This window comes from Crassostrea angulata, chromosome 8 (assembly GCF_025612915.1).
Source record: "Crassostrea angulata isolate pt1a10 chromosome 8, ASM2561291v2, whole genome shotgun sequence".
NCBI lineage: Eukaryota > Metazoa > Mollusca > Bivalvia > Ostreida > Ostreidae > Magallana > Magallana angulata.
The window spans coordinates 3,332,229-3,359,852 of record NC_069118.1 but is presented as its reverse complement, the minus strand read 5'-3'; the positions used below and the strand labels follow the sequence as shown (position 1 = coordinate 3,359,852).

The 27,624-nt window shown below is 32.6% G+C and overlaps 1 protein-coding gene and 1 long non-coding RNA gene across 2 annotated transcripts; one reads left to right on the top strand and one right to left on the bottom strand.

Moving 5' to 3' along the window:
• The first annotated feature begins 326 nt into the window (after positions 1-326).
• Positions 327-3,362, top strand: LOC128158721 (uncharacterized). Its single transcript, XR_008240035.1, has 3 exons — positions 327-1,428; positions 1,821-1,920; positions 2,301-3,362. It is a non-coding gene; the product is annotated as an uncharacterized LOC128158721 (long non-coding RNA).
• Positions 3,363-6,247: 2,885 nt separating this feature from the next.
• Positions 6,248-12,951, bottom strand: LOC128159173 (multiple epidermal growth factor-like domains protein 10). The gene is made up of 6 exons (XM_052822233.1): positions 12,924-12,951; positions 12,589-12,726; positions 11,578-11,715; positions 6,841-6,978; positions 6,514-6,662; positions 6,248-6,328 (listed from the first exon to the last, which is right to left on the bottom strand). Exons 1-6 carry the CDS (start codon positions 12,949-12,951, stop codon positions 6,248-6,250), a joined length of 672 nt encoding a protein of 223 aa, XP_052678193.1.
• Positions 12,952-27,624: the final 14,673 nt, after the last annotated feature.

Genomic DNA, 27,624 nt, shown 5'->3' with positions numbered 1-27,624 from the left:
TCCTCAGAAATATTGAGGAAAAACCCTAATTCCCAAAATCATGAAAATCCTAATCCGTGGGGGGGGGGGTATACCTATACTATATACTTCCGAAAATAAATTTCCCAACCCAAATTTTTTTTCCAATCATGAAATTCCTAATCCGTGTCGGGGGGGGGGGGGGGGGGGCTAGTATGCCTATTACTCCAACTTCTCAATCTTTCAAGGTAAATTTAGGAACAATTACATTTACGGCGAGAAAAAGTCTAACTTTGCACTAAGCCCCCCCCCCCTAGCCCCCCCCCCCCCCCCCGCCCGTTTCAACGCCTATGTGATTCGTGCATTTCTTTACTTTGTATTTACTTTCTGTACTGTAAACACAGATATTGATACATGTTTATGAAACATGCACATGTTTCTGTTATAAGATATAATAAGCATTATTTATAATTTTACTAAAGTTATACGTTATATTACAAAATCAGTTTAAAATCAAGCACTAGCCATGTGGTGCACGTGATTTTAATCCCATTTTTAAAATTTGATTATACATTCGTATACATTTGATGTAGAAAGTATACCAAATAATTAAAATTATATTTTGTTTATATATCAGTCCGACGTGTACGTCTTACTTCCCGGCTTGTTTAACGCGTTTGTATTTTAATTCATAAGTATTCTTAACATACTGTTCATCGCATGACCAATCAGTGCACATGTGTAACTGTAAAATAATTGCCATCAATTCATCGTAGTTGTAAATTCACCGTACGGGTGAACGCTGTTAACCGGACCCCGTTAATTGATCGGCATCTAATTATATTTGTGATTTCTGTGTGTGTTCATGCAGAACCTGCTCTGTGATGAACATAATATTTTCACACCTCTATATTTTGAATAAGAATATGACCGTGCTTAGAATCGCTCAAGACTAACTTGTCAGTAAACTATATATGGCTCTATCATATTTAGTTTGGCAAAATCATCAGTACATGTAAATAAAATATAGTTAAAGACAAAATCTGATACATATGTCTCATTAAAACTTGTAAAATTTCATTAGACATTTGTAAACAAAAGGTCGGCCATTTTTTTTTTTGGTTAATCACGTGTTACAAATACAATTGTAACAAACACACGCCAATACTTTGTCGTATTTAACCAGGTAATACTGACTCCGACAGTTCTTATTCAAAATAAATATACATGTAAAAAGTATACTATTCGGTAAAAAATGATAATTTTGATTAAACATTATTTATTTTAAACTATCCCAAGATGCACTTTTCCAAGATTTAGCGGGTTCTGATTGGTCAGTATTGGCGCACTTTATGATTCCGAGCGAAGGTTAAAATGGACAAGAAGGTGCTGTTATAAAATGGAGAATTGAGAAGCATTAATAGCCTCTACAACAAGGAGACAATGCAGGAACGAAGAACTCATGTCAAGGTAACGTAATTCACAGTATAGATACTCCCAATAACATTTTCAAGGCTCTAATTTATCTCTCATTTGTAAACGAGATCTCGCGCCATCAAATCAAGATGGCGTCATTTTTTCAAACTTGGTTCGGCGTTTTGATTTTTATTACCGTATCTCTTTTAAATATACGTTTTGACCAAGTTAACCATTAACCAACTTTATATGCATGATAATCAAGATTATCCAAGGTATACACATATATAATTATATAAACGTCCCTAATATATGAATGCTTGGTTGGTAAACAAGACGAACAATGTATATTTCGCACATTATACAATTTACAAACTCTAAATGTAACGAAAAAAATTTATTAATTAAATCCGGAAAATGAAATCTTTCACGTTTTTCTTTTTCAGCATTGACAGCATACAAAGTCAATGTTTCCGGTGATTAGTTGCATCCTCTGTTCGGTGATTCGGGTGAATGTTTTGACCAGCTGGACGATGTGAACGCAAGGTATTGCTTTGAAATTGATTATTTTCACCAATAACTTATACATGTGTTGGATGTTTATAATTTACTGTAGTAATTTTTGGGAAATCCAGGTCTAAGTTCTTGAAAAGGAGGTAGATGGGGGGGGGGGGGGTGAAACAAACTTATTGTTGATAAGTTTTTCCATTGTTCAACAAACAATAATTGAATCAAAATGAAAATAACATAGCTTCAAACATAAAATGAAACATTTTAGACCAGATACTATTGTAGTCATTATATTACATAGTTTAAACAGCAACTGGCAACTGCATATAGTAGCTTCTGTTTTATTACATGTTAGGCTGAATGACTTATGTTTATTGTTTAAAAATCTAAATGAAACTTTATCATTCATGTTTAAGATAAATAGAACAGACATGAAGTACAGCCCAGTGAATGGAACAAGTTCATTGCAAGAAGAAGAATTTTAATGCTACCACTGTCCAGAACTACTAAGTCTGCTGTAGCCATGATGTGATCATATGAGTGCTTCACCGGTCTGGACAATGCTCGAAAGTCCCCCAAAAAGGCCTATTTCCATAAACTACGACTCGGGTTACATCAACAACAGCCAAGGACACTCCTTATTGATTCGAATGGACACATCTCTACGACCCGACTAAACCTCTGCAGAACAAGACTTTTTAACTGTAAAGTATTCTCATTTCAAAAAACCTATAAACTATAAAAGTACTTTTTTTTATATGATCAAAAACCAGTATATTACAATGTCTGTCTGTAAGCTAGAATCTTAGAAAATCACATGGTTTTGACTTATTAAATGATTGATTAGACCTTGCAGATATTAACTTTCATTTTCTTAAATAATTTGTTATATTTGCAAATATTGCATAAAATATTAGACTCCATGTAACATATATCCTCACACCTCCAAGTTGATAAGTGTTAACTACTTTTTTTTCCATTTTCTTTGTTTAAACATTTATTGATAACTTAGTTTTTATTTGCAGCAATATATGAAAAATTAAGAAACCAATCTTAAATGTAAAAACACTGCATTAGGAGATGAATGCATGGGTCATAGAAATGATAAAATACACCAAACAATATTCAATTATGTCGTATATGAAAATATATAAAGACAACAAATACCCCATGTATTACAATTTTTATATAACAAAATTACTTGGATGGAAAGTTGTTTCCATGTGGGTTTTATTTTAATCTGTGTTATGTAACTAATATATAATTGGAATTAGCTTTTATATCATAAGTAAAGTGCTGGTATTGATGAGAATTGTAAGGTGAATGATCTGTGTGATACTTTGTATTTTATACATTCATGCTACAAAAAGCAAGTACATGTACATGTAGTAATACTTGTCGTATATAAACAATGTATATTTTACTTCATGTCTTGGATTTAAAAATATTAATGTAGGTAAAGTAGTGAAATGTAGGAAGGTAAATCTGCTCCATTGTTAGCTTTTTATTGGCCAACAAGCTTTTCATATCTCCCTATGGGTCATCTATTAAATACTGACAGGCTTATGATATTAAAATCTGATCAGTTGGTACATCATGGGTGGAAATGAAAAGTTCACTTTGGACTTAATGGATTATCAAAAAAATGATATAAAATCCTGTTCTATTGTAAAACATTAGATTATATTACTAACAAAGAAAAGGTTTATCCCAACTTGTAAGTGGGTCACTTTGACCTCATTTTGGAATTTATTGACATATTCAAATCAAATCTGGCTCATACCTCTATAGTCAACTACTATCTTGTAGTGTATTTTTTCAAAAATATTTTATGGTGTACATATTCATTGTAGTTCAAAACAAATTGAGACAAGTGTATCATGTTCATGTAACAGTGAAGTTTTCTTTGTTTATTCATGTACGTGCAGTTATTTTGTAAATTGCATTCATATTTTTAAAAAAGTAAGATCTTTGTTGCATTTTTAAAGGGAGATTTGATAGGCATTTAATCGAGATGAAAAGAAAATACAAATGTAAAGATTTCTATGGGAGTTTTTTTTCTTGTGCAATTTTATCATTTTTAAATAAAAGTCCCTAATAAGGGAATTGCTATATGGATGTTTCTCCATTATTGTATCTTGGCTGTATTTTATTTATTATTGGAAACAATTTCAGATTTTTGAACAAAATAAATTAGGAACTGTTTGAAATTGTTTTGTTTTTACATAAAGTAGAAACCTTGCTCAGCTTTTGTGAAAGCAAAAATATAAAAAGTTTCAGTAAGTTTCAGTTGCGGAAACCCTTTGTAAACAATATGTTTCCCAATTGTATATGGAGGTTGAAACTATGCAGAAACTTCAAGTTTCAGTAAGTTTCCGTCGCGGAAACCATTTGTAAACAATATGTATCCCAAACATATATGGAGATTGAAACTATGCAGAAACTTCAAGTTTCAGTAAGTTTCCGTTGCGGAAACCATTTGGATTCATGGACAGCCTAAGTTTCAGCACTGCGGAAACTTAATGAAACTTGAAGTTTCCGTGCTGAAACCTGTCGGAAACTTAAAGTAACCTTAAGTTTCCGCAGAGTTTCCAAAGGGTTTCCGCAGCGCTGAAACCAGATATTTCATCCAGTGTTCAAAAGACGTTTTTACAGCCTCAGTTAACCCCTGTTGTGATAAACAACTAGCGGCCGTCTTATGTTTAGTGGTTATGCAAACAGTGCCGATCAGACCCAATCTAACAGAGAAAACTCCAACTAAACCCAGGGTTTACTTTCTGAGTTTACTTTGGATTTACTCCGGGTTTACTATAGTGGACCCAGAGTTAACCTATAGTTAACCGAAAGAAAACCCACAGTGGACACAGAGAGTAGACATGGTCAGAAGTATACCCCTGAAAGCAGACGCTTACTGTGTACTCGGAATATACAAGGGGCAGGCATTACGGGCGGTAGGATGGTAAGATAAAGGAGGTGTCTGCTGCACATTTCATTGCGTACAGCTGACCTTAAAACCAAGTTCCAAGTTAACCCAAAGTAAAACGAGAGAAAACCTATTGTAAACCCCGAATGAATCCAAAGTACATCCAGAGTAAACCCTAAGTAAACTCCAAAAGTAATCCCTATGTTTAGTTGGGGTTTACTCTGGTGTAAGGTTTGGTCTTATCGGTACTGTACGGTGATGCAACCACATACTGTTTATTGGAAATTACAACCGATGTTTATATCTTTAGGTGTTTATATTATAAGTAGTTGGTAACTTGTAATTTGTTAATAACACTGCCGAATTAATGCTGAAATAATCATAAATCACTTTGTTTACAGTTATCTTCAAGTTAATTGATCCTCTGCATAGCGGTTGTAATCGGATCAAAGGGTTGGACAAATACTTCAAAATGCACAACAGTACAGAAGTTTTATTGCTATTTAACGAACACAATTAAAATCATGCAATGTATAACATATATGAATACATCAAATAAATTAAATTTAACAAATAAGATAATCTTTTAAATTTGAATTTTAGAAGTTGTTTTATTTTTCATTGACTTGTTTCATTGACGTATTAAATTTATATTATTAAAGACTTAAAGATTGTATAAGATCATTGTTATCGTTATGCTATTGTCAAGTATTTGAAGTCTTCCTGATTTCACAAACTTCTTATTTTTTTTTAGGAAGATGTGAAGACTCCCTAAAAGCTTGCTCTAGGTTGGTCCTTATATTTAATTTGAATATTTTTTTTTTTTCAAATTTTTGTTCTTATTCTAAAGTAAAGAATTTAACATGGTAAAGTATATTTTTTTAATTTAAAATGAGAAATTTTACGACTGATATTTGTTTCATCAAATCGACTCGAAAAAAACAAACGGTTGCAGTTTTAATCAAAATAGAACCAAATTGAAAAAACCATGAATCTTCCAAGCCTTTAATTCATTCAATTTCCCGCAATTTTAAAATCAAACAATATAATAAGACTAATATACCCACAAGTAAAAAAGAAGATTTAAGTAGTTTCAATAGTAGTGTTATTAGAACGATAAGAAACGAAAAATTGCATTTGCAGACATATTATCATTAAGCGCTTAAGCGCGATATCACAGACGACATCTAACGATATTCAATGCTTGTATTTATATTCAAGCCATTATATGCTCTAAGTAAGAACATACATGGAGAAACCATTTCAACATTTTTTCAATTTGCTCCAGCGACTAAAAATATAGAAACTTTGTTCAGAAAATGTATTTTTATTAACGAATAGGTGTGATTTTGGTATGTTAAAAACAATAATTTTTTTTGTTACCATTAACACATTTATCGCCTAGATATCCCGGGCCACATCCCTCAAAACATTTCCCGTTCACATAGTGACAGTGAGTCTGATTATTGCAGGAACCACATCTATGCTGACAGTCTTTTCCGTAGGTTCCCTGGATGCATACTAAATACATTTTGAAAAAAAATAGATTTACAAATTGCATATTTTAATCAAAATTTCAAAAAAATGTATATATCTATTTCAAAGTCCAGCATTGTATGGAACTATTTTAAAGTGTTATTTAATCTTTATTTATTTCTCGTAAATGTAAACTAAAAATAAATTTTTATTTTTTTCAAACTCTTTGCCATCATACTTTGATCACAATGAAATCCCTTCCAGCCGGGCTGGCATCCTCCCAAACACTCTCCTGATGTTTTGTTACAGTGTTGACAAATGTTACAGTTCACGCTACAGGTTTCTCTACAGTATATGCCATATGTACCAGAGGGACATTCTACAATATCAAAGAATTTCTTCTTTGCAAGTTTTGTGGTAAGAGTCCACGTAAAACAATAGATTTAAATAGTTTCAATATTTGTGTTATAAGAACCGTAAATGACGGATCATAGAAAATAATTGCAATTTCTAAATAATTGTTTACGATACATATAAATCAAGGGCTCTAAACAAACCTTCGTTACACTTTACCCCCTTGTATCCCGGACTACAACCCTGTAGACAGCTCCCGTTGATGTGGTGACACTGTGTGTTGTTGATACAGGCTCCACATGTTAAACTACATCCTGGTCCGTACTTACCACTGTCACATTCTAGAACAAAAAACCATCATTACATACACCTTACCAAAAAGCTGCTTTTGTGAATTATATCATGACCATTTATATAGAAATTTATTATTAACGACATACAGTGCTGTCCATTATTGATATCTTTTGACGTCACAGTGCTTAGAAAATGACGTCAAATGGCGGCATTGTAAACGTACTTTTATTGTGTGTTTGTTTGTGGTTTTTAAAGGTTTTTGGTTTTGCTATTTATTTAGCGTTCGCTGTGTTAGATAATAATTGGAATTTTACTTACTTAAAATATCGCAATTTAAAGATTCCTATTCAAATATAACACGTCAATTTAAAAAGAAAACAGCTAATGAATAACATTTCAAATTAACCAAACGTTATATTGCGCACAAGTTGATACTGACATTTCGTAAGAATGCTGCCTTTGCATTCGATATAAAACATATTTCGCATTGTTTTCGTAACTTAGTCTGCACAAAAATGTTTTTTATTGGGAAAACACAAAATGTATATAAACAAATGGTTCAAAACCAACGACCAGTCTCGCAAACGTATAGTAAGCGTCGATGAGTTCGGAGAATGGCCGTGGGTTTCCAACCAATATTAATAAAGTATTCAGAAAGTTGTATGGCAATTATTCGCTTCAGCATAACATGACAGCGATTAATTTAATAATAAGAACGTATAAAACTTCGGTGGGTCGATAGAAACACAGAAGAAATCAGGAGAATTCATTAATTTAACTTTATCAGTGCGCATAGCGCATTGATGAAAAAGTTTTCCGGTCAATATTTTTTTTTGGATACGTCGATAAATAGAAAAATTATTATCTTTATTTCTTATCATTTAATAAAACATTTTCAAATCAAACAATGTGAAGTGCCATTGATAAAAAATGTAAATAAAGTAAATGAAGCGGCGCGTATGAATAAAAAACAACAACAGCAACAATATTCAAAATGGATGCGCCTTCAGCTAATGCAGAGCTACTGAGCTGAAATTAATGGATTAAACACAAAAAGTGAGTTAAAATCTGAACCGGCTGAATTAAAAACGAAAGGAAAATACATGCGATAGCTTGTGATATTATTCACTGTGCAGAACGATTCGTAATAAAACTAGTTTCATGTGAGATCGCTGGAATATGCAACTGGACATAACCATCCAAGGAAAGGCGATCGTGGACGAAAATAGCTGATATTTCGACAAAGAATAGTATGTTTAAGCGACTTTTGTAAACGTTGTGGTAACTAGATAGCCAGTGATGTACTTGATGCGCGATGCATTACTCATAGCTTTGCATTACGATGATTATTCTGATGATTGATCATGTACGTGTGTAAATTTAAAAATCATCGGTACCAAATTTTAACAGCTGTGTTACTGTGAAAGTGTATAGGCCTATATGCTCGTTATGATTATTCTGGAAAAGAAACAGCCAGCATCACAGTAATGTTGATTGAATTCAAGCAGACGAAATCGTGAGAAGAAACTTAATTTTCTATTTCGTGAATCAAATAATGTTATATGTTATAAAGTTGTATTTTGTTTGCTGACAATAAAACAGACACAACGTTACATTTTGTTGACAGTGTTTATTTAGGAAATTCCCAATCTATAAATTGTTTTAGATCAGAACAGTTGAGAAAAGTAGATCCGGCAAAAATGTTATTGATGCAGGTATCAAAGAAATTTTTCGACCAATCAGAAGAGCCAATATCTCATCAAACGAATAAATATTAAATTATATGTGTTTCAACCGTAGTGCTACTTCCAATTTACAACAAAAATAATAGGTTGGCTTCTAACTATATTACAAAATGATTTATTATTAACTGTTAAAATAACATTAATATATTTTCTGTGTTTAATATTATTACGGAATTTACACTAAATAAATCAAAGAATTTGAGAAAATATGTGAACATTTTAAAAATATAGTTCTATGCTACTTCACATTTGAAATCTTGTGAAAATCCGATTCTTTGTTACCTTTTTATTAAAAGTGTTTTCAATCTACATATAACAACCTAAAACTGACTATGCCTGCATCAATAATTGACATATAATTAATCATCTCTAAGCAACATATTTTGATGGGTTTTGTTTATGCAAGCTACATTTCTGAATGTTGTGTCAGTGCTATTTAAGGTACACATAAATTTGTATAATAATGCTTGTATTTTTTAAAAGATTTTATTTGCCCTTTCATTTGAGATGGTCTTTGATATTCTGACTAAGACTTCATTGTCATGGCTTAAAAAATGATATACGAAATTTTAACAGTTTTATTTATCGAAAATAAAAATCTCAAAAAAATTCATTGATATAAAAGTAAAATTATATGCAAGAATTTTCATCGATCGATCTATCTATCTATCTATCTATCTATCTATCTATCTATCTATCTATCTATCTATCTATCTATCTATCTATCTATCTATCTATCTATCTATAATTAGAATTGGCCTCGTTAAACTCAATTTTAATTTCAAAATTTAACAAATTTGGTTGCCACACATCCTGACTGATTACCCTTTTTTTACTGTTCCAAAGCCAAAAACGACTAAGTCCATTTAATCGTTGCTTTCTTGTCTCTTTGCCATAATAAAAATGAAAAAAGCTGTAGTTTTAATGTGCGGACATCTAAGATATTATCAAAGTTTGAGAGAAGATTTTTTTTATAATATCAAATTGAAACCTTGTGTGTTCAAAATTGTTTATATTTACAAAAGTAAGCTTTTTATGGTTTGAAAAAATATTTATTATAACTAAGGCTTTTTCTCAAGCTTATGAGTAACTCTGTTGTAAACCTCACTTTACTAAAAATACTACAAACCTAAAAATACTATAAACCTCTCATACTAAAAAACAATTTTTCATGACAAAAAACTGGTTTTAAGCATGCATGAATTTGTGACGTCACAATAGCGAAATTAACGCTTAAACATTATAACTTAAATATTTTTTGTTCTGTTTTATTATAATAGAATTATAGATTTATCATGATAAAACAAGTTAAGCCTTTTGATTTCGGCCAATTTATGGTTTTATAGATGATAGTTTATCTACCTCGGACTTCGTCTTTGGTAAAAATATTATCTTAGTAGGTCTATAAATCATTGAATTGACCTTATCAAGGGGTTAAAATTGTATATTAGACAACAATATTACTAAAGGTTTGCTATTGACTGTTTACAGAAATGTTTTGTCGATGACCTAAAGTTTGATATGTGAACAACGGAAGATAATATATAACAATTGAATGCATAGGCTTATCCTTTAATATTGTACCTTTCTCGCCAGTCGTCTGCGCAAACCTGGGTGCCATTGTAAATAGGATCGTTTAATTACGTCACGGGCAAAGGGGATCACGCAGCAATGTTAAGGCGTCCCGATGCTAGTATTGGGAGTATTTCTTAAAATTTATGTTACATTTATTGACACCGATGTTAAACATTATATTTGATGCATTTTTGTGACGTCATATGTACTTTGTAATCACGTGACGGGCGATTCCTAATATTGCAAATGATCTATTTAAATCGCATCGGCGCAGGTGATTAATGACATTAAATCATACATATGTTTAGGAAAAATTCTTTGTTAAGTCATATACTTTGAAGTTCTTGCTTGGGAAAGAAATAGATAGTTCGTTTATGGAAGATATTGTTGAAACATTCCTCAAAATCATCAAAATAATGCACATTTTTACTAATCAAAAGCGATTTACAAAAAACTGGGGTAAATCCGTAAGTTTCCCAAGCACGATTCACATTGGTACTTATAATTCTCTACCGATTTTACGTAAAATATTCTAAAATTGTGTTGATCTTTCACCTGCGCCAAGCTTGTTTTACATGCATTAAATTTTTTTCATACAGTTGTTTACACGTAGCAGGGAGAGTCTCCAAACCTCTATTTTATAAATAGTCTTTTACTTAAAACGAAGCTTTAAAACTGCCGATTATTTGATACTGGTTTTTAATATGAATGAATTATGTACGTCTAGCATTAACGGCAGCATCTTTGTAAAGGAAACATGCGGTTTTATACTGGTTTGATATAATTGACTATTAACGTTAAGATACATTCCCTGAGAACTATCAACAGGAATGCAGATCGTGACGTCAAAGTTAATTATGACGTCATATCGTATGAAGTACAGACAAGTGACTTTCTACATATCGCTGCAAAATCCATCGGGAAGCCTTAACATGCCCGCGCACTCTAAATACTTTGGGGCTTAAACATTAAAGGCATTGTTGAACGCTTGTGTAAAATATCAGCTCAAACAACGTAACGTTTGCCATGCTGCCGTATAAATTTTGACGCTTGCCTTGTAAAGAAATTTAAAAGGCAATCACGTGACGCGATTCATCCAATGACGTCCATGCATTCTAGTCCAAGGCAAAACAAACAATGATATAGATCTTTTGATGTAAAACTTTGCATTTAAAGATAATAATTTTACGTTTCGCAGTCAAAGTTGTAAAAGTTGAAGTTGTAAAATCACTTCAAGTTTGGTTTGACTCCAGGAATCCCTGAAGCAAGAATATTCGTTATTATTATAATAGAAACTAGTGAAATAACACAAGGATATTAGCACACCTTTGTCACACATTTGCCCCTTGTATCCCGGCTCACACCCCTGTAGACAGCTCCCGTTGATGTGGTGACACAGTGTGTTGTTGATACAGGCTCCACAGGTTAGACTACATCCTGATCCGTACCTACCACCGCCACACTCTTAAGAATAAAACATGCCCTTTTAAACCCATTACAATATATAATAAAAAAATATTCTTGCAGTATTAGATATTATGATCGTAAAACTATATATATATATATATATATATATATATATATATATATATATATATATATATATATATATATATATATATATATATATATATATATATATATATATATATATATATTTATATATATATAAACGAAAAAGTCTTTGGTATAGGTAACGATATAGAAAAAGGTTTCGGTAGACGATAACAAAATAATCCATTTCTCTAAAATATAATCCAGAGCCCTTTCGCCTGATCGGCTCATTCTGCTTGAATGTGATATATATATATATATATATATATATATATATATATATATATATATATATATATATATATATATATATATATATATATATATATATATATATATATATATATGTGTGTGTGTGTGTGTGTGTGTGTGTGTGTGTGTGTGTAAGGTTTTAATTTGATTTAAAACTATATATATTAACCGATGCAAAACAGGATTATTATTTTTCTGAATGAAATGAACATTTTGAAATGGCATATTATATAACGTCCAATATCGTTCATTATATAAATATAAGTACTGTGGAATCATTAGATTTCGTTGTGGCTCAATTTTCGTGGAATTCGTTGGTACCTTTCATCCACGAATTAACATCCTCCACAAATTAATAAATTAGGGTAATCAAGTCATATTTCCTCTGTATGTTTAAGAGAATACACGAAATTACGTCCCCACGAACCTGTAAAATGTTAGCAATCCACGAAAATTGGCCCCCACGAAAATTAATGATTCTACAGTATGCTATAAATCACATTATTAGGAGTGACAAAGTTAAACACAAACCTTCATCACATTTCTGACCCCTGTATCCTGGACCACACCCCTGTAGACAACTCCCGTTGATGTGATGACACTGCGTGTTGTTGACACAGGCTCCACAGTTTAAACTACATCCTGGTCCGTACTTACCACTGTCACATTCTAGAACGAAAAACCATCATTACATATACCTTACCAAAAAGCTGCTTTTGTGAATTATATCATGACCATTTATATAGAAATTCATTATTAACAACATACTGTGCATCCCACCGTTACATTCTTAAACAATTATTAAAAATACAATAAATATTATGTAAACAACTGTTTAGCTGTAATGTGAAGGCTATGAATATTACCCAAGGTAATCTGTTCATTGGGTTTCATCTTTTTACCGAACAACTCTGACACATTAAACGGTTTCTTTGTAGCGATAATGAGCTAATTGTATGCGCCGCTGACAAAAAAATTGGCGCCAAGCAATATAAAATTTAATCATGTTAAGAGTAAATCAGAGAAATTTACATTTGCAAAATGATAGCATAAATTAAAAGTATGTGTGGAGGTCATTACGTTTGATTATTTAAGTCATTATAATATTAAAATATTTAAGGTGTTCGATATATACTTTAAGCATGTTAAAACATATAAACGTGTAAGTATAAAATAAAGCTAATATATTAAAATGTTTATAAAGTATCTACAGGATTCGATTATGAAAGAAAACAAGTTCATATCGATAAAACGTTTTTGTTTTCAATATTTTTAAAACTCAAAATCTTTGCAACAACTGCGATTAGTATATTTAACAGATGATTAAATGCAAACATTACAACAAAACTGAGCACAGTTACAAAACATTCGATTAGATACACCAAAAAGGCCGATCTTGTAATAAGTTAATGCTGCAAGAGAAGAAGAACAAATTCCATATCAATATATTTAGATCAATGTAAGAATCAAAATTCGATGGCCACGCATAGTCACCAATTTTCTTCATACTTGACAATTTGATAGACTTTGGTGAGTAAAAAAGCCTAACACCATTTGTTTGTTGCTATGTGGTCCCGTGGCCATGGTAACGGAGGGTAAAGATGTAGAAATGGCATTTTAATGCTGATTTGAGAACATATTGTGAGTAATGTGCAGAACTTGGGGTTTCCAGGGTAGAATATATTATTAAAAATGGTTGTCATTTTTCAAAAGAAAGAAAACAATTCATGGAGAAACGCATATTTTTAGAGCGTTTCCATGGTTACTAAACAGAAATTGTAAAATTGTTTTCTTCATCTAATTTGAATAAAAAGTGCAAATCTTGGATTTTTTGGTTAACAGTATTATGATTGTGCAATTAAAAATTTAAATATGAAAATTAAGAACCGTTGCTATGGTAACAAGCTTAAAAATAAGGAAAATTATATTATTTTAGGCATCTTTAAATGGATATTATTCACTTATAATGAATAAAAATATAAAATCAAATGGTGAAATAATTAAAGTATGTCCTTAACTTTAATGACACTCTGCCGTTGCTATGGAATTTTCAAAAAGTAAGAATTTCTGTGTGATTTTTGTACACAACTTAATTCTCCATAGCAACAACACTTCTCTGTTGCATAACAAAGGTTTCTGTCGTGTATACTGACAATTTAGATATATTTTTACAAGTTCCGACTACAACAATTGCAAATTAATTGTTAAATCAGGAATGAAAGCATATCAAAATATAATCTTCATTTTCTCAGTTTTTCTTAATTTTTGCCCTTGTTGCCATAGCAACGGATGCCAATTTTCATGATAAAATATATATTGCATGGACATTAATATGGATGTAAAAATTTAACAGTTCCCATTTTGGCCTATTAAAAAACAGCAGAAAACTGATTTCAAAAATTTGTAACGGTTTCCATGGTTACATTCTCAAAGTATTGGTGTCTCCATCATTTTTTTTATATAATTAAATAATTGAAAATAGGACAAAGGTTCTTTTATGTGTTTGATAGTTTACATTAGTGGGCAAAACCTTCTAATATGGCTTCTTAGTAGGTAAGTTTTGCTATTTACCCATCTTTAGCCTCAATTACCATGGCAACAGTTATAAGGAAAATTGGTGACTATGCTAGGCCAGACCCTTTTATAAATCATTGATTCTTACATAGAATTGATCTTAAAACACACAAGCGTCAATAATTAGAACATATAACAATATTATAATAATAAGATTTCTGCTCATAAAATTTAAATTAATCTATATTTTGCATACCATTTTCACAGCGAGGCCCTTTGAATCCAATGTCACAGAGGAAACACGTTCCAGAGATAATGTCACATATATCATTAAGACAGTTGACAGGACATGTCCTCGTACAGTTTTCACCATAGGCATTCCTTAAACATCCTGAAAATGTAAGGTAAAATAAGTATAATATGCATTTCCGTATAAGAAAATAAATTTAAATCATTTAACGAAGTTGGCACCCTATATTCTGCTTTTTTATCAAATTTAAAAAAGTACTCTGAGAGTACTGCAAAAGCAAAACCTGTTTCCTTTAAGAATCCACAATTTCCTGAACGAATACGTGTACTAGTACTGTTTAATATGCCCATATATATCGAACAAATTCAAACAGCACTCAATTTCAGTACGTACATGCACAGCAGAAGCTACCTAAGAATCCGCTAAAGAACCATGTACAGTGGTTAATTTGAAGCAATATGCGAGCGAATCTCTAAATCGATCACAAAATATGTGTTCTGATATGTAAATTGTTTTTTCTCACTAAATGTTCATTATATGTTTCCAATGTAAATGTAATTGCTTCATTGCTATGTCTAACATGAAATATTTTTTCCACAACAAATGCTTAAATATCCGCGCAATATCAAAATAGCTGCCAGTCGCTCACATCACAGGTACAAATATGATGAACAATTCCGTCTGTGCAGGGTGTCCAACGCAGCTATGTCTTGGGGTGATATACAAAACGATTTCGGGCTTTTTTATGTCAATAATCAATCAATTAATTTCATGTTACAGCAAAGTTCTGATTCTCAAATTCAACAACACAACAAATCTATACCACATGGGTCTTCTCCAATCCCAAAACAAGTCAATTCATACAGCTCTTTACCGACATTGCAGGGGGTAAGAATGGGGGTTTTGGTATCTATTTCGGTAGTAGGAGGGCATATGGAACATGACCTTACTCTTGGTGTTTTACACGGTCTTACCAGGGATATGACTTTTCTTGAAATTTTTCCAGTCCTGGTAACAATTACTATATGGCATCTACGAATCTACGAAACACTAGACTCCTTTTTCACTTTGACAATTATGCAATAGTCCAGGTGCTCAATACACTAACTTCCAAGTCTGATAAGGTATTGTATGTGGTTAGAAAACTTGTTCTTCTGTTACTAAGACACAATTCAAATCAAAGCAACCTATATACAAACAAAAGCAAATTGCATTGCATATCCCTTATCTCGTTCACAGTGAGCCAGATTCCGAAGTCTTGCACTGGAGGCGGACCATTGGCCCACACCTATACCACCTAACATTTGGAGCAAGAAGCATCAAGACTTCTATGCAGAGTTTGGCCCCAAACACCCACCAGTCTTATAACACCGCTTAAGCAAAGTTCCAGCAGTTTAGGGCACAGTATGTCTTGGCTCAAACCTGGCCTGTACCTACACACCAACTCGTACATTTCATTGCTTACATATCAATCAAGAACTATTCATACAGAACTATATGTTTATATATACGTGCAATGTCCTACCATTACAAAATTGTGGGTGCTTTAGATAACACTAGGCATTTCATAGTTACTAAGTCTCTCGAGGGTTTTCGGCGGTCAGTCGGTGTCAACAAGGAAATTCGAATCCCCATTTCAATCCAATTATTTACAAAAAATATCCATTTCCTCAAATCAGTATGCCACACACCCTATGAGTGATCACTTTTTGCGGCAACATACACTGTTACCTTTTTTGGCTTATTACGAGTAAGCGAAGTTCTTGCAGTGCAGCAAATCCAATTTCTCAAAATCACTTTTATTACTATCAGCTCATCAAAGACCGACCAAACAGGCAGGAGCTAGGTTGTGCAAATTAAACAGCTAGCTCAAACTTTTACATGTAAAATGTCACCACAAGTCTCACAGTTTTAACCATAGGCATGGCTACTGAATTGGCAAACAGGGGTTTTTTAATGAAAAATTTTAGAATTGGGGAGATGGAGATCTAATTCCTTTCTTACATACATCCGCCCACATAACTCACATTAGGTTTCCAGTTACATTCCCAATTTAATTAGCACCACTGTAATTTTGACAACACTACACACACACACACACTCAACATATACACCATAGGACTAAACTCTAATTTTAACAAAGCTTTTTTTTTTTTAGATTTGTCAGCCGAGATTGTGGGGTCCTCAATCCCCTATTGGACTGTAATTGCAGCAGCAGAGAGACCGGGGGGACCTTAACCTGCAACCACCTGTAACAGTACAGTGAGAAGGTATCCGTGGACTACAATGAGAGAATTTCGACAAGACGGTTACATCAATGTCAAAATACCAGACTCCGCCAGATTTCGTCATCATTCACCTCGGTTCAAATGACTTATCCAAATATCAAATTACATCTGTTATAAATTGTTTTCTGAAAAAGCACAATGTTCATCGTATAGATTGCATGCTCTATGGCCAAAGACAAACCTCATCTGGTCTGTCATCCTACATAGAAGATATTGGTATTTTGCCCAATTGGGTATGGGAAACAATATCAACAAAAAGTGGGTCAGAATTAACAAGTGCATGAAAAATGTCATGGCAGACCAAATGGGGGTTGTTACATCGGCCATGACCACAATATCAAGGCAACCGAGCTTGAGATGTTTCGATCAGATGGTACACACCTGTCGAACACTGGTAACAACATATATCTGAACAACATTCAATACGCTCTATAATATTTCATTGATGGACAAGGGAACCAGTATCCAGTGGTTTCCTGAAAAGCAACTTTCTTCTGTCCCTAATCCCATGCATTTACATATGTACAATTTTTATGTTAGTATTTAGAAAGTTTTTATACTTGTTCTGCTCCCATGATAGGACCAATGCTTTGGCCCAAAATTTTATTTTACTTAAAAGCATAATGTGCTGCCATACTTGGTTTTGGCCTTTGTTTCAAGCTCTTTCAATTTCATCATCTGAGGCAAACATAAATATTTATCTATCTTCAATATTTTTTTCCTTCTTTTATTTTATTAGCATCTACACACATTATCATATGTATTAGTTTTACATATATGATATTGAATTATATATCAAGGGTTTTGGGGGGGACATTGCCCTAATGTATGTGGTGGAACGGGGGAGTCCGCAGTGGATGAGTTGACACTTTCTGCTCCAAAACCTGGGCGCCCCCCCCCCCAACTTCCTTTTAAAGCTAGGGGCTAGAATATTAATTAAATTATTCAATATGGTTTATAAAAGGTAAAGTTATGACACTGTTAACTGTGCCATGTTCTTACAATGTAAAATTGGGTTTTTTGTATAGTGGGGCCTACACTGGGTATAGGTGGGGACACATCCACCTCATTCGAGTGAGGGGATGCTACAGACTGCTGCATGTAATAATTGGTTGATAAATTAGCCTTTGCCATGCAAAGTTCTAAACCAGGTAGCACTGCAGGAGACAGGGTGAGAAGGGCAGGTCTCACTACCCTCCTTAGAACGCTGGGGGTCGTTCAGGTTTGGGCACTGGCTTCGGGGCCACCAACGCTGAGATTTTTCTCAAATCTCAAAAGAGTTTTTCTCACCAAACTGTGCCACCAAATACATTTTTTCTCAAACTCAGACTTGTCTGAGTTTTTTTTCTCAAATTTGAGATTTTTCTCAAACGTGCGTGCCACCAATGTTTTTTCTGACTCAAATAAGAAAAAAAAATTGAGATTTCTCAGAAAATCTTGAGATTGGTATATAGTAACCTCAAATAAAATCTCACGTGAATTCACTCATTCAAAATGGCCGTCAGACGACGTCTGCAACGTCGACGTCGACGTTATCTTGGCGTTCCAAGGCGGATCACAGACAGATCTAATCCACTGGAAGGACTCAATGACAATGAATTATTTGAGAGATATCGATTTTTCCCTGCAACTGTATTTTTTATTGTTGACATACTGAAAGACAATCTTCAGTTTACTAGTAGAAGAAACAACCCACTCACTCCCCTCCATCAAGTGTTGGTTTCGTTACGATTTTTAGCATCTGGGTCATTCTACATAACAATTGGCGATACTTTGATCATATCAAAAAGCACAGCTGGCAGGGCGGTAAGACTGGTGACGGAATTGTTATGTAGAATGACCAGAAGATTCATCCGTCTTCCGTCAAGAGAGGAATTTGTAAACATCAAGGCGGCGTTCCACAAGATTGCCGGTAAAAAGTTGTCTGCATATCTGACCATGACCTTAAAACTTTATATGCATCTTGAGCCCGACTCTTTTTAACATTTTTGACGAGAAAAAATTGGCCATAGTATGTATAAAATAAACACATTCATATTTCATTACACTTCTTTTTATCATATATATCAATACATTGTTTTAATTCATACAACATTTTAAACTTTTAAAACATTGATAGATTGTAATGAAAACAGAAAAGAAGTTTATAGATCATATCCTGCTGTAAAATAGTGCAGGGGTGGGTTAATAACTTTTTAACCTTCTTCTCTTAAACCATAAACAAATAACGTAGATGACTTTGCTTAAGGTAGCTCGCGGGTTTACCTGCTTGTGAGAAAACCTACCTTGAAAATTTGTCCACGTGATCCATAGGTTTTATAGTTTTATTTCTAAAATTTATTTAAGATTCGTCTGCGCGGTAATTATGTTATTGTGTTTCAAAAACAGTGTCATTAATAAAATCAAGCAACGCCATTTCAATGAAATATATAGTAAAATGCACATTTTAACCGAGAACCGCATTACAAAACTATGCTCCAAACTTTTAAACGATTCAGACGAAATTAATCATACTCAACACAAAAACAGAGGAGATAATTATGAATCAATTCATAAAAAAATATCAGTATGTGTTCTCGGCCAATTTTTGGCAAAAAAACTTTAAAGATTTCAAAGATTTCTCAAAACCTTATATTTTCATTACGACGTTAGCCTGACGTCATCATTTCCTTACTTCTTAGAACACCAAAATTGAAATGCATTTATTGACAAGACTAGCTGTTTAACACGTTTTAGAACATAAAAATGCTTATTAGACATTATTGTGAATGTTATCAAATGCAATTAATGTAAGGCTGTAAAGATACAGAAAATTGCTATTTTTGTTTTTATGAAACTCTGAGTCAATCAATGCAAAAATAAAATGCCAGGCAACTACTGACATTATAAGTAAGTAATCGAATAAAACAGTTATCTCAGGCCAAAAGAAATTTAAGAATTTAATCGGTAGTACAGATTACGAAAGTTATAATTGTAAAAAAAAAAAGCGAAGTTAATGCATACATTCTATTTTAAAACATGACTTTAAATGGAAGAGTTCTAACGCACACTCATTCTTTATCTTTATAGAACAAAATGTGACAATGTATGTGACATCTTTAAATTTTCAGCACTTGATATTATAAATCTTTGTATAAACAGTCATAAACCGCATATAAGCTTTCTAAAATATTTTCTTTTATACTTCTAAATATCTCATTTGTCATTTTTTAAAAAAAATATGAGTTTACTATGACAGTCAACTCTTCACGTCGATTCCTATTGTGACGTCAGCAAACCCGCGAGCTACGTTAAATATGAGAAAAGAAGTTTAATAGAGAGAGAGAGAGAGAGAGAGAGAGAGAGAGAGAGAGAGAGAGAGAGAGAGCATTTAAAGTTAAGTCAATCTAGAATATATTGTGCAAGCTGTATGGCATGTCAAACGTTGCAACATATTATCTTTTCCATTTGTATTATATAAATATTTATTTGTAATGTACCATTTTCTATTTGTAATGTATCATTTTCCATTTGTATTCTATACTTTTCCATTTGTATTGTATAATTTTCAATTTGTATTGTATAATTTTCCATTTGTATTCTATAATTGTCTATTTGTATCGTGTAATTTTCTATTTGCATTGTACGAGTTTCATAAGTATTCTATAAATTTTTATTTATATTCTCTAATTTTCCATTTGTATTCTATATGAAGATGGGTTAATAATATGGCGCAACTGCTCATTTGATTTAGTCGTAAAAAACAATTCCAAATTTAACATTTATCATGCAATTAAATAAATTTGGAATGTTATAATACAAGTTTACAAAAGGGTGATTTTTTACTATATTCACTTTGAAATATTTCAAAAAACAATAAGAAAAAAATGAATACTAAAGCTTTGGTGGTATCGAACCCACAACCTAAAAACCCAAATTCTATAAATTTACCTAACGTCTGGTGCTCTAACCACTGAGCCATATCATTTACAACAAATTGCGTTGTTTAAATGCTATATAAGACACTGCCCACGGTTTTACGGACTTGTATATTATTTTACTAGAACGTTCAATTGTTGGGCTACAAAATGACATTTTAATAGTGGGTCATTCCTCCACATTTTTGTTGATAAAAATCGGTATAAATTCCATTAAACCGCATTTAGACTATGACAAAAATATGGAGCTCAGACCCACTCTTGAAAGAAAAGGCATTAAAGTTTTGAAAAATGACACTATTTGGAGGTTTTGACGCACACAGGTCAGTTTAAATCAACTTATTACATGTATTTAAAATATTTAAGGGTTACAAAGCGATGTTACGTTAAATATACACTGTTTTTAATTATTAAAAAAAATTATCAGATTTAATGATATTTAAATTTTGGGGTATTTAATCATTCCTCATATGGGCATTTTACATGCCTTATCCATCCATCTTCTTTCATTGTTTTCTATATTTTTCAATAAGTATTGTTTAATTATAGAACAAAAATGGAAAATTATAGTATGCAAATGGAAAATTATAGAATACAAATGGAAAACAAATGGAAAATGATACAATACAAATAGCAAATGGTACAATACAAATAAATATTTACAAAATACAAATGGAAAATTATAGAATACAAATGGAAAATTATAAAATACAATTTGAAATTCATATATTACAAGTGGAAAATTATACAATACAAATGAAATTCATACAATGCAAATGAAAAATTATAGAATACAATTAAAAAGTTAAACAATGCAATAAATATTTATACAATACCAATGGAAATGATTGAGTATTGCAATGTCTGTCATGCCATACAAGCTGTATCATCATGTTTAGGAACCATATTTTTTCAAATGGTTAACAATTTATTCATATAAAACTAAATTGCAGGATTTCCAGGCACTGTGGGGTGCGTTGATGGAACAATGGTCAAAATAAAAGCTCCCCACGACAATGAAGCAGACTAAATTTGTCGCAAAGGATATTATGCCCTTAACATCCAGGTGTGCATGATTTTCATCACGTGACATGATTTTCCTGTCACTTAAAGAGAATGGGTGGTCAACAAAATAACCATCAGTTCATTTTTAATTTTTTACTTAAATGATCTTTCTTACTAGAATGACAAAAATATCATGGTTTTTAAATTTCTGTTAGCCATATTTTTTGTGGAAAATGCCGTTAAGAAGCCTTATCTAGAGCAAAAATGAATTATTGTGGTCCTGTACAAAAATTGATTTGCTAAATATTCCTTAGAAGAGAAATATTTTCTTTGACAAAAATTAATGATTTTTTCAAATATCATTTATCATAAAAGTTCAAGTTATATGAAGACTTGTCATACTAGCAGGTTTTTGCAGCAAAATAAAATTCTTAAAAAAACAGGTCATATTGCTTTAAGTGACAAAAAACACATATACATGAACTTTAATTACATTTTAAATTTGGACATTTTCCTATATTCCATATAGAGCTCTCCTTTAAAAAAAAATTAATACAGTCTGAAATGGCCATGGCCAGCAAGCACCCTTAATGAGAGTCAAATCATTCTCAAAGATTGTATATTTCATAGCATTATTGTGCAAATTGTTTTATTACATGTTCAATTCTGAAATAAAATAAAAGGAAAAAATCATGTCAATTTTGCTTGCAAAAGAATTTTGCAATGAAATAAGTTGTTTTACCCTTGAAAAAGAGACTTTGAATAAGCTTTATATATTGAATTATGATAATATAATAATTAACATTGTTTATAATTAATAAATGACGTGTGACCCTCGTTTCAGAGTAATCGATCTTGAAGCCAAGTGGCCTGGAAGTGTTCATGATTCCAGAATATTTCGCTAGTCCCAACTGTGCAAAATCATGGAAGAAGGTATGTCCATAGCAAATAAAACTATCATTTAGACATTAGTTGTCTCTCCGTTCCTTTCTTTTATATAATTGTATATATTATTTTAGGTCAAATTCAAGGAACTCTCTTAGGAGACTCGGGATACGGTTTAAAACCATACTTGATGACTCCGTATATCTCCACTGAAACAGCACCTTCTCAAAGATTTAATTCAGCTGATTGCAGAACCAGGCAAGTACGCACACCCATTACCTCTGACAATCTACCAAATACGACACATCATACTTTATTTTCTGTTTTGTCTTTCTGTTTTAAGGGTTACAATTGAACAGACTTTTGGTGTTCTGAAGAAAAGGTTTAATGCGCTCTACACGGGTCTATGAGCCAATCCTGAGAGAGCGTGCAGGATGATTACTGCATGTGTCATCCTGCATAACATTTGTCTACGAGGGTTGTTCGAAAATTATTTAGACATTTACTCTTATTTCCTTGGGGGAAAAGATAAATCCTTGAAATTTCACCAAAACTTACACCAGGATAGAGTTCATCAATGTAAAAAGTTTATTGTCCATAGCATGATTGAATCATTCCTGGTAAGCTGACCAAATTGCCATCGCCCAGTGACCCGGCGCAACCGCAAACTTACCGCAACGTCATTTTGACGCTTCTTATTGATCCTATGTTTTAAAAACCTAACAAACAAAGGGAAATTAGAATTAATTCTTCATTTCTCATCTTTTGTTTACATTTTAAGATGTCAACATTCGCATATTCCCTCCATTCTTGTTTTTGTGAAAAAAAATCGGGTCATTTCTAACTGAAAGTCAAATTACTGTGAAATGTCTCCTACAGTGATTCTTTGTACATATTTTAGAACTGTTTACATCAGAAAGAGTGTAAAAAGTACTTGATATTTAGTCACTTTGTCTGAGTTCTAGCTAAACAGTTAGTGAAAAAAGACGATAAACTGAAGTTCTTTATCCCTTGCTATCGTGTAGTTTTTGTTAAAGCAGTTGGGTGGTATGAAAAGGTCTTTTTCCGAAATTTCCATCAATTTGATGTTTATTCGCTGCGCCGCCTTGACGTCAAATTTCTATATACTGTCGTTTTCAAATTCCTATTGCTTAGTAAATATATCTGTACCATATCCGTATTTCAACTTAAACACTCGTGAAACTTGATCAAAAGTTAGTCACAATTAAGAGCGAATTGAACATATATAATCTGATTTCTTTTAGTATAAGCTGTAAGTTTGCGTACACTTAGATAGACGATGTTTTAGTTTTCTTATTCTCCGAGTTAATGCTTGCGCCGGGTACTCCACCACCGATTTGTTAATCTACCGTTGTAAACAAAATATTAAACATTTTTCAAATATTACTTTCTTTAATTATTTGTTAAGGTTTCTTCAATGTTCATGCCAATTTTCACTATAATTCGTCACTTAGAAATGGAAATATCCGTGTTGTCTCAATAAATTTCCGAACAACCCTCGTAGACAGGGGAGACATTCTTAGAGATGTTCCCCAGATTCCTGCTTCATTGGTGGTCCCTGATTTTGTTATTCCGGAGGATGCTGTTGGAAGAACGGTGCGGGGTCACATCAGAGACACCTATTTCTCATGAAATGTATTCAAACGCTTGAATTTCTTCTACAGTTTAGTGTTTTCCAGTCTTAAATTCTCAATTTCAAGCTCCTGGATGTTCATCTTCCTTTTTCTTGATGAATTACTTGTATCTAAAATAAGTTAGATTTATGTTCATGATGTATTGTTAAATGTTCACATTTTCAATGTTCAATATTAAATCATGTCTTAGTGTTCAATCAAATTTATCATCATTTAACATTATTGATTATCTTTTACTGTAATTCTTATCATCTTGCAATCATTCATAAAAGACATGGTGAACATGTATTTAATAAACATTCATGTTCATGATAGCAAGTGACCTAGTTTTATGGTTTTATATTTACATTTCACATATTTTTTGCATGAAAAGTATGTGGAAAGCTACTGCAGTTAATGGTTAATAACACTGTAACACACACAGGGTACTGAAAGGTTAAAATGATAAGTTTAATTGTGACGGCTGTAAAATGCAACCTCACAAGTGAAAATCAAAGTTCACGCATGTGGCTGCCACAGTGGTCCTTCCATTATTTTGAGCTTACCCTTAAGATTAAACAGAAATTTTGAGGTATAAATCATATTTGCAGACAAGGCAAGAAGTTAAAAAACAACAAGTCCATGGGCCACATCGCATTGAAGCACTGTAGTTCTCGAGTAGAAGATTCTTAAACATGTCCATATAATATATTTCTACTTTTAACTTTTAACCGATCTTTGGTCCCCAGTATTAGTCAGGGGTCACTATTTTAAAACTATCGAAAAATCTTAACCACTCTATTTTTGGTACCTAATAGCATTTACTTAGGTATTTTGTAGAACATGTCATATAATTGTGAAGTACCTTTACTTTCCTCACAACGCCCCTTTTCCATTATCTCTTCCTTGGTAATTTCTTCCCTAGTTACTACCTCAGCGACAGGTTCTTTACAATAAATTGAGATAAGATAATAAATCAAGTAATAAACATTGACTATAAATACTGTTTCAATGTGCGAACAGTGTTATATGAATAAGGGGACACATTTGCAAGTGTAAATATTTGCAAATGTAAACACAAGTACAGTGTATATATACAAATACAATATATACATACAAGAATAAGTGGTTTGTTGTACATTCCTCTCTGCTTTAAGTTGCTGTATTGTTTTCAGTTCTCAGCACTCCGAACCACTGCTCCTAAAATGTTATATAATTATCTGAGTATTGCTCATTCTTAACATTATGCTATGGATTTTGATTAAGAATAAAAATTATCTTATTGATACCTATCTTTCTCTCTCTCCTCTTTTTCTGTCACACACACTAACTGTAATTTGAAATGTTTTTACAGTAATCAAATATATTATTTAAAGACTATAACATTAATGTATGACAAAAATTAGTTGCACAGCTTTGAAGATGATAATGTGACTACTGCTTATTCAATGCCAAATTAGCATGATTAGATTTAGGGCAGTATTATTTACTACCAAGCGCAAATTAAGTCAATCTTGAAGATTTCATATATATACAGTGAAGAAAAAAAACTTATCGCTATTTTTATGATGACTGGATTTACATCTTTGAAGTAAACATCTCAGTCCAAACTCGCATCGTAGCATTCAGTCGCCTAATTATTCTATAAGAAGTTATTTCCGCGGTCAATAAATAAGTAAACAATCACTTATGTATAAAACAAGGTATATTATTATAAAACGACTACAAAAGGCCAACACAATCACTAGCAGACTTTCTCGTGGCTTCTCTCGCAAGATCCCGGGAAAAAGAGACGGAATCCCGCGAAAAGGACGCAGAGCCCGATAAAAATAAAGCGGAAGTTAACCCCCCTCCCAATACACTACATATATTTTTCAGTTGAAGCCATGTGACACCTTGGGAATTCCCTAAAACAAAACACCAATTGAACTTGGAGAAAAAGATACCCGTTCACCGCCAGGGCAACTTCCCTTCATGCAACATCTTGTCAATCTTCCCTCCCCCAGCACCCTTAAATTTGCCAAATAAAATAAATTATTTTCCCTCAAATAGACCTATTTTTCTTTCCAACTCTGTCCAGTTTTTTTTTATCTTGTTGCTAGTGTCTAAAGAGACGCTCTCTACACTCATTTCACATTCGCTCGCCATATTTCTTAATGAAATGTTTAATACTTACATGCAGACAACTATCAAATGTGACTTCAGTTATAATTTACACATGTAATTTACATTAATAACGCGATAAACAAGAAAATGAAAGTAGAGTAGACTTACCCGATCGACGCCATTTTTCCTGAGAGGCCGCTTGCGGTAACGAAAATAAGCTGAGATTTTTCCGTAAAACTCAACTCTCGTGAGGCGACTCTGAGAAAGTTTGGTGGCACGCCGTTTTAGCAGAATCTCACCAGAGTCAGAAATTTAAGATTTGAGGCTGAGATTTAAGCTGAGATTTTTACATGTTGGTGGCCCCGAAGCCTGGTGCTTTATACTTGGGCCCACAGAGTGTCTCTACATGGGTAGTTAAACTGGCGCACTGGTGGGCTCCCCAGTTACCCCCAAAAATCATTATGCGGCCAACATCCACCAATTGTTTGTAATAGTAGAATAATAAATATTTCTAATACTATTTATTGTTAGGTTCTATTTCATATTTCCTGAATGTTGCCAGGCTCTGTGTCTTTCAAGGAAATATAATTTATAGTGCAGGGATAGCTTGGTGAATTCAATAATCAAATCTTTTTTTATCTCATTTGTCAGTAGCTTGCATCGTTTATTAAATTGTTCATACGTAAAGACTGCCCACGCGTATCGCATCAACTGAGAGACAACATATTTTGTATCCATGACAATTTGTAATGTAATCAGAAGCAATTGGTTCATTATTATGTGTGTTCCATAAAACTTAGATTTAAAGGATAATAACGTGTACTAAAATGTATACGTTTTGCACCTATTGATTTTAAAGTAACGAAGGTCGAGATTGATAAGCAAATTAATGCTTATTTAGACGGATTATTACTTTAAATGGGAAATTCATCGAGTATAGCATTAACCCGGTTGTAAAATTCGATTAA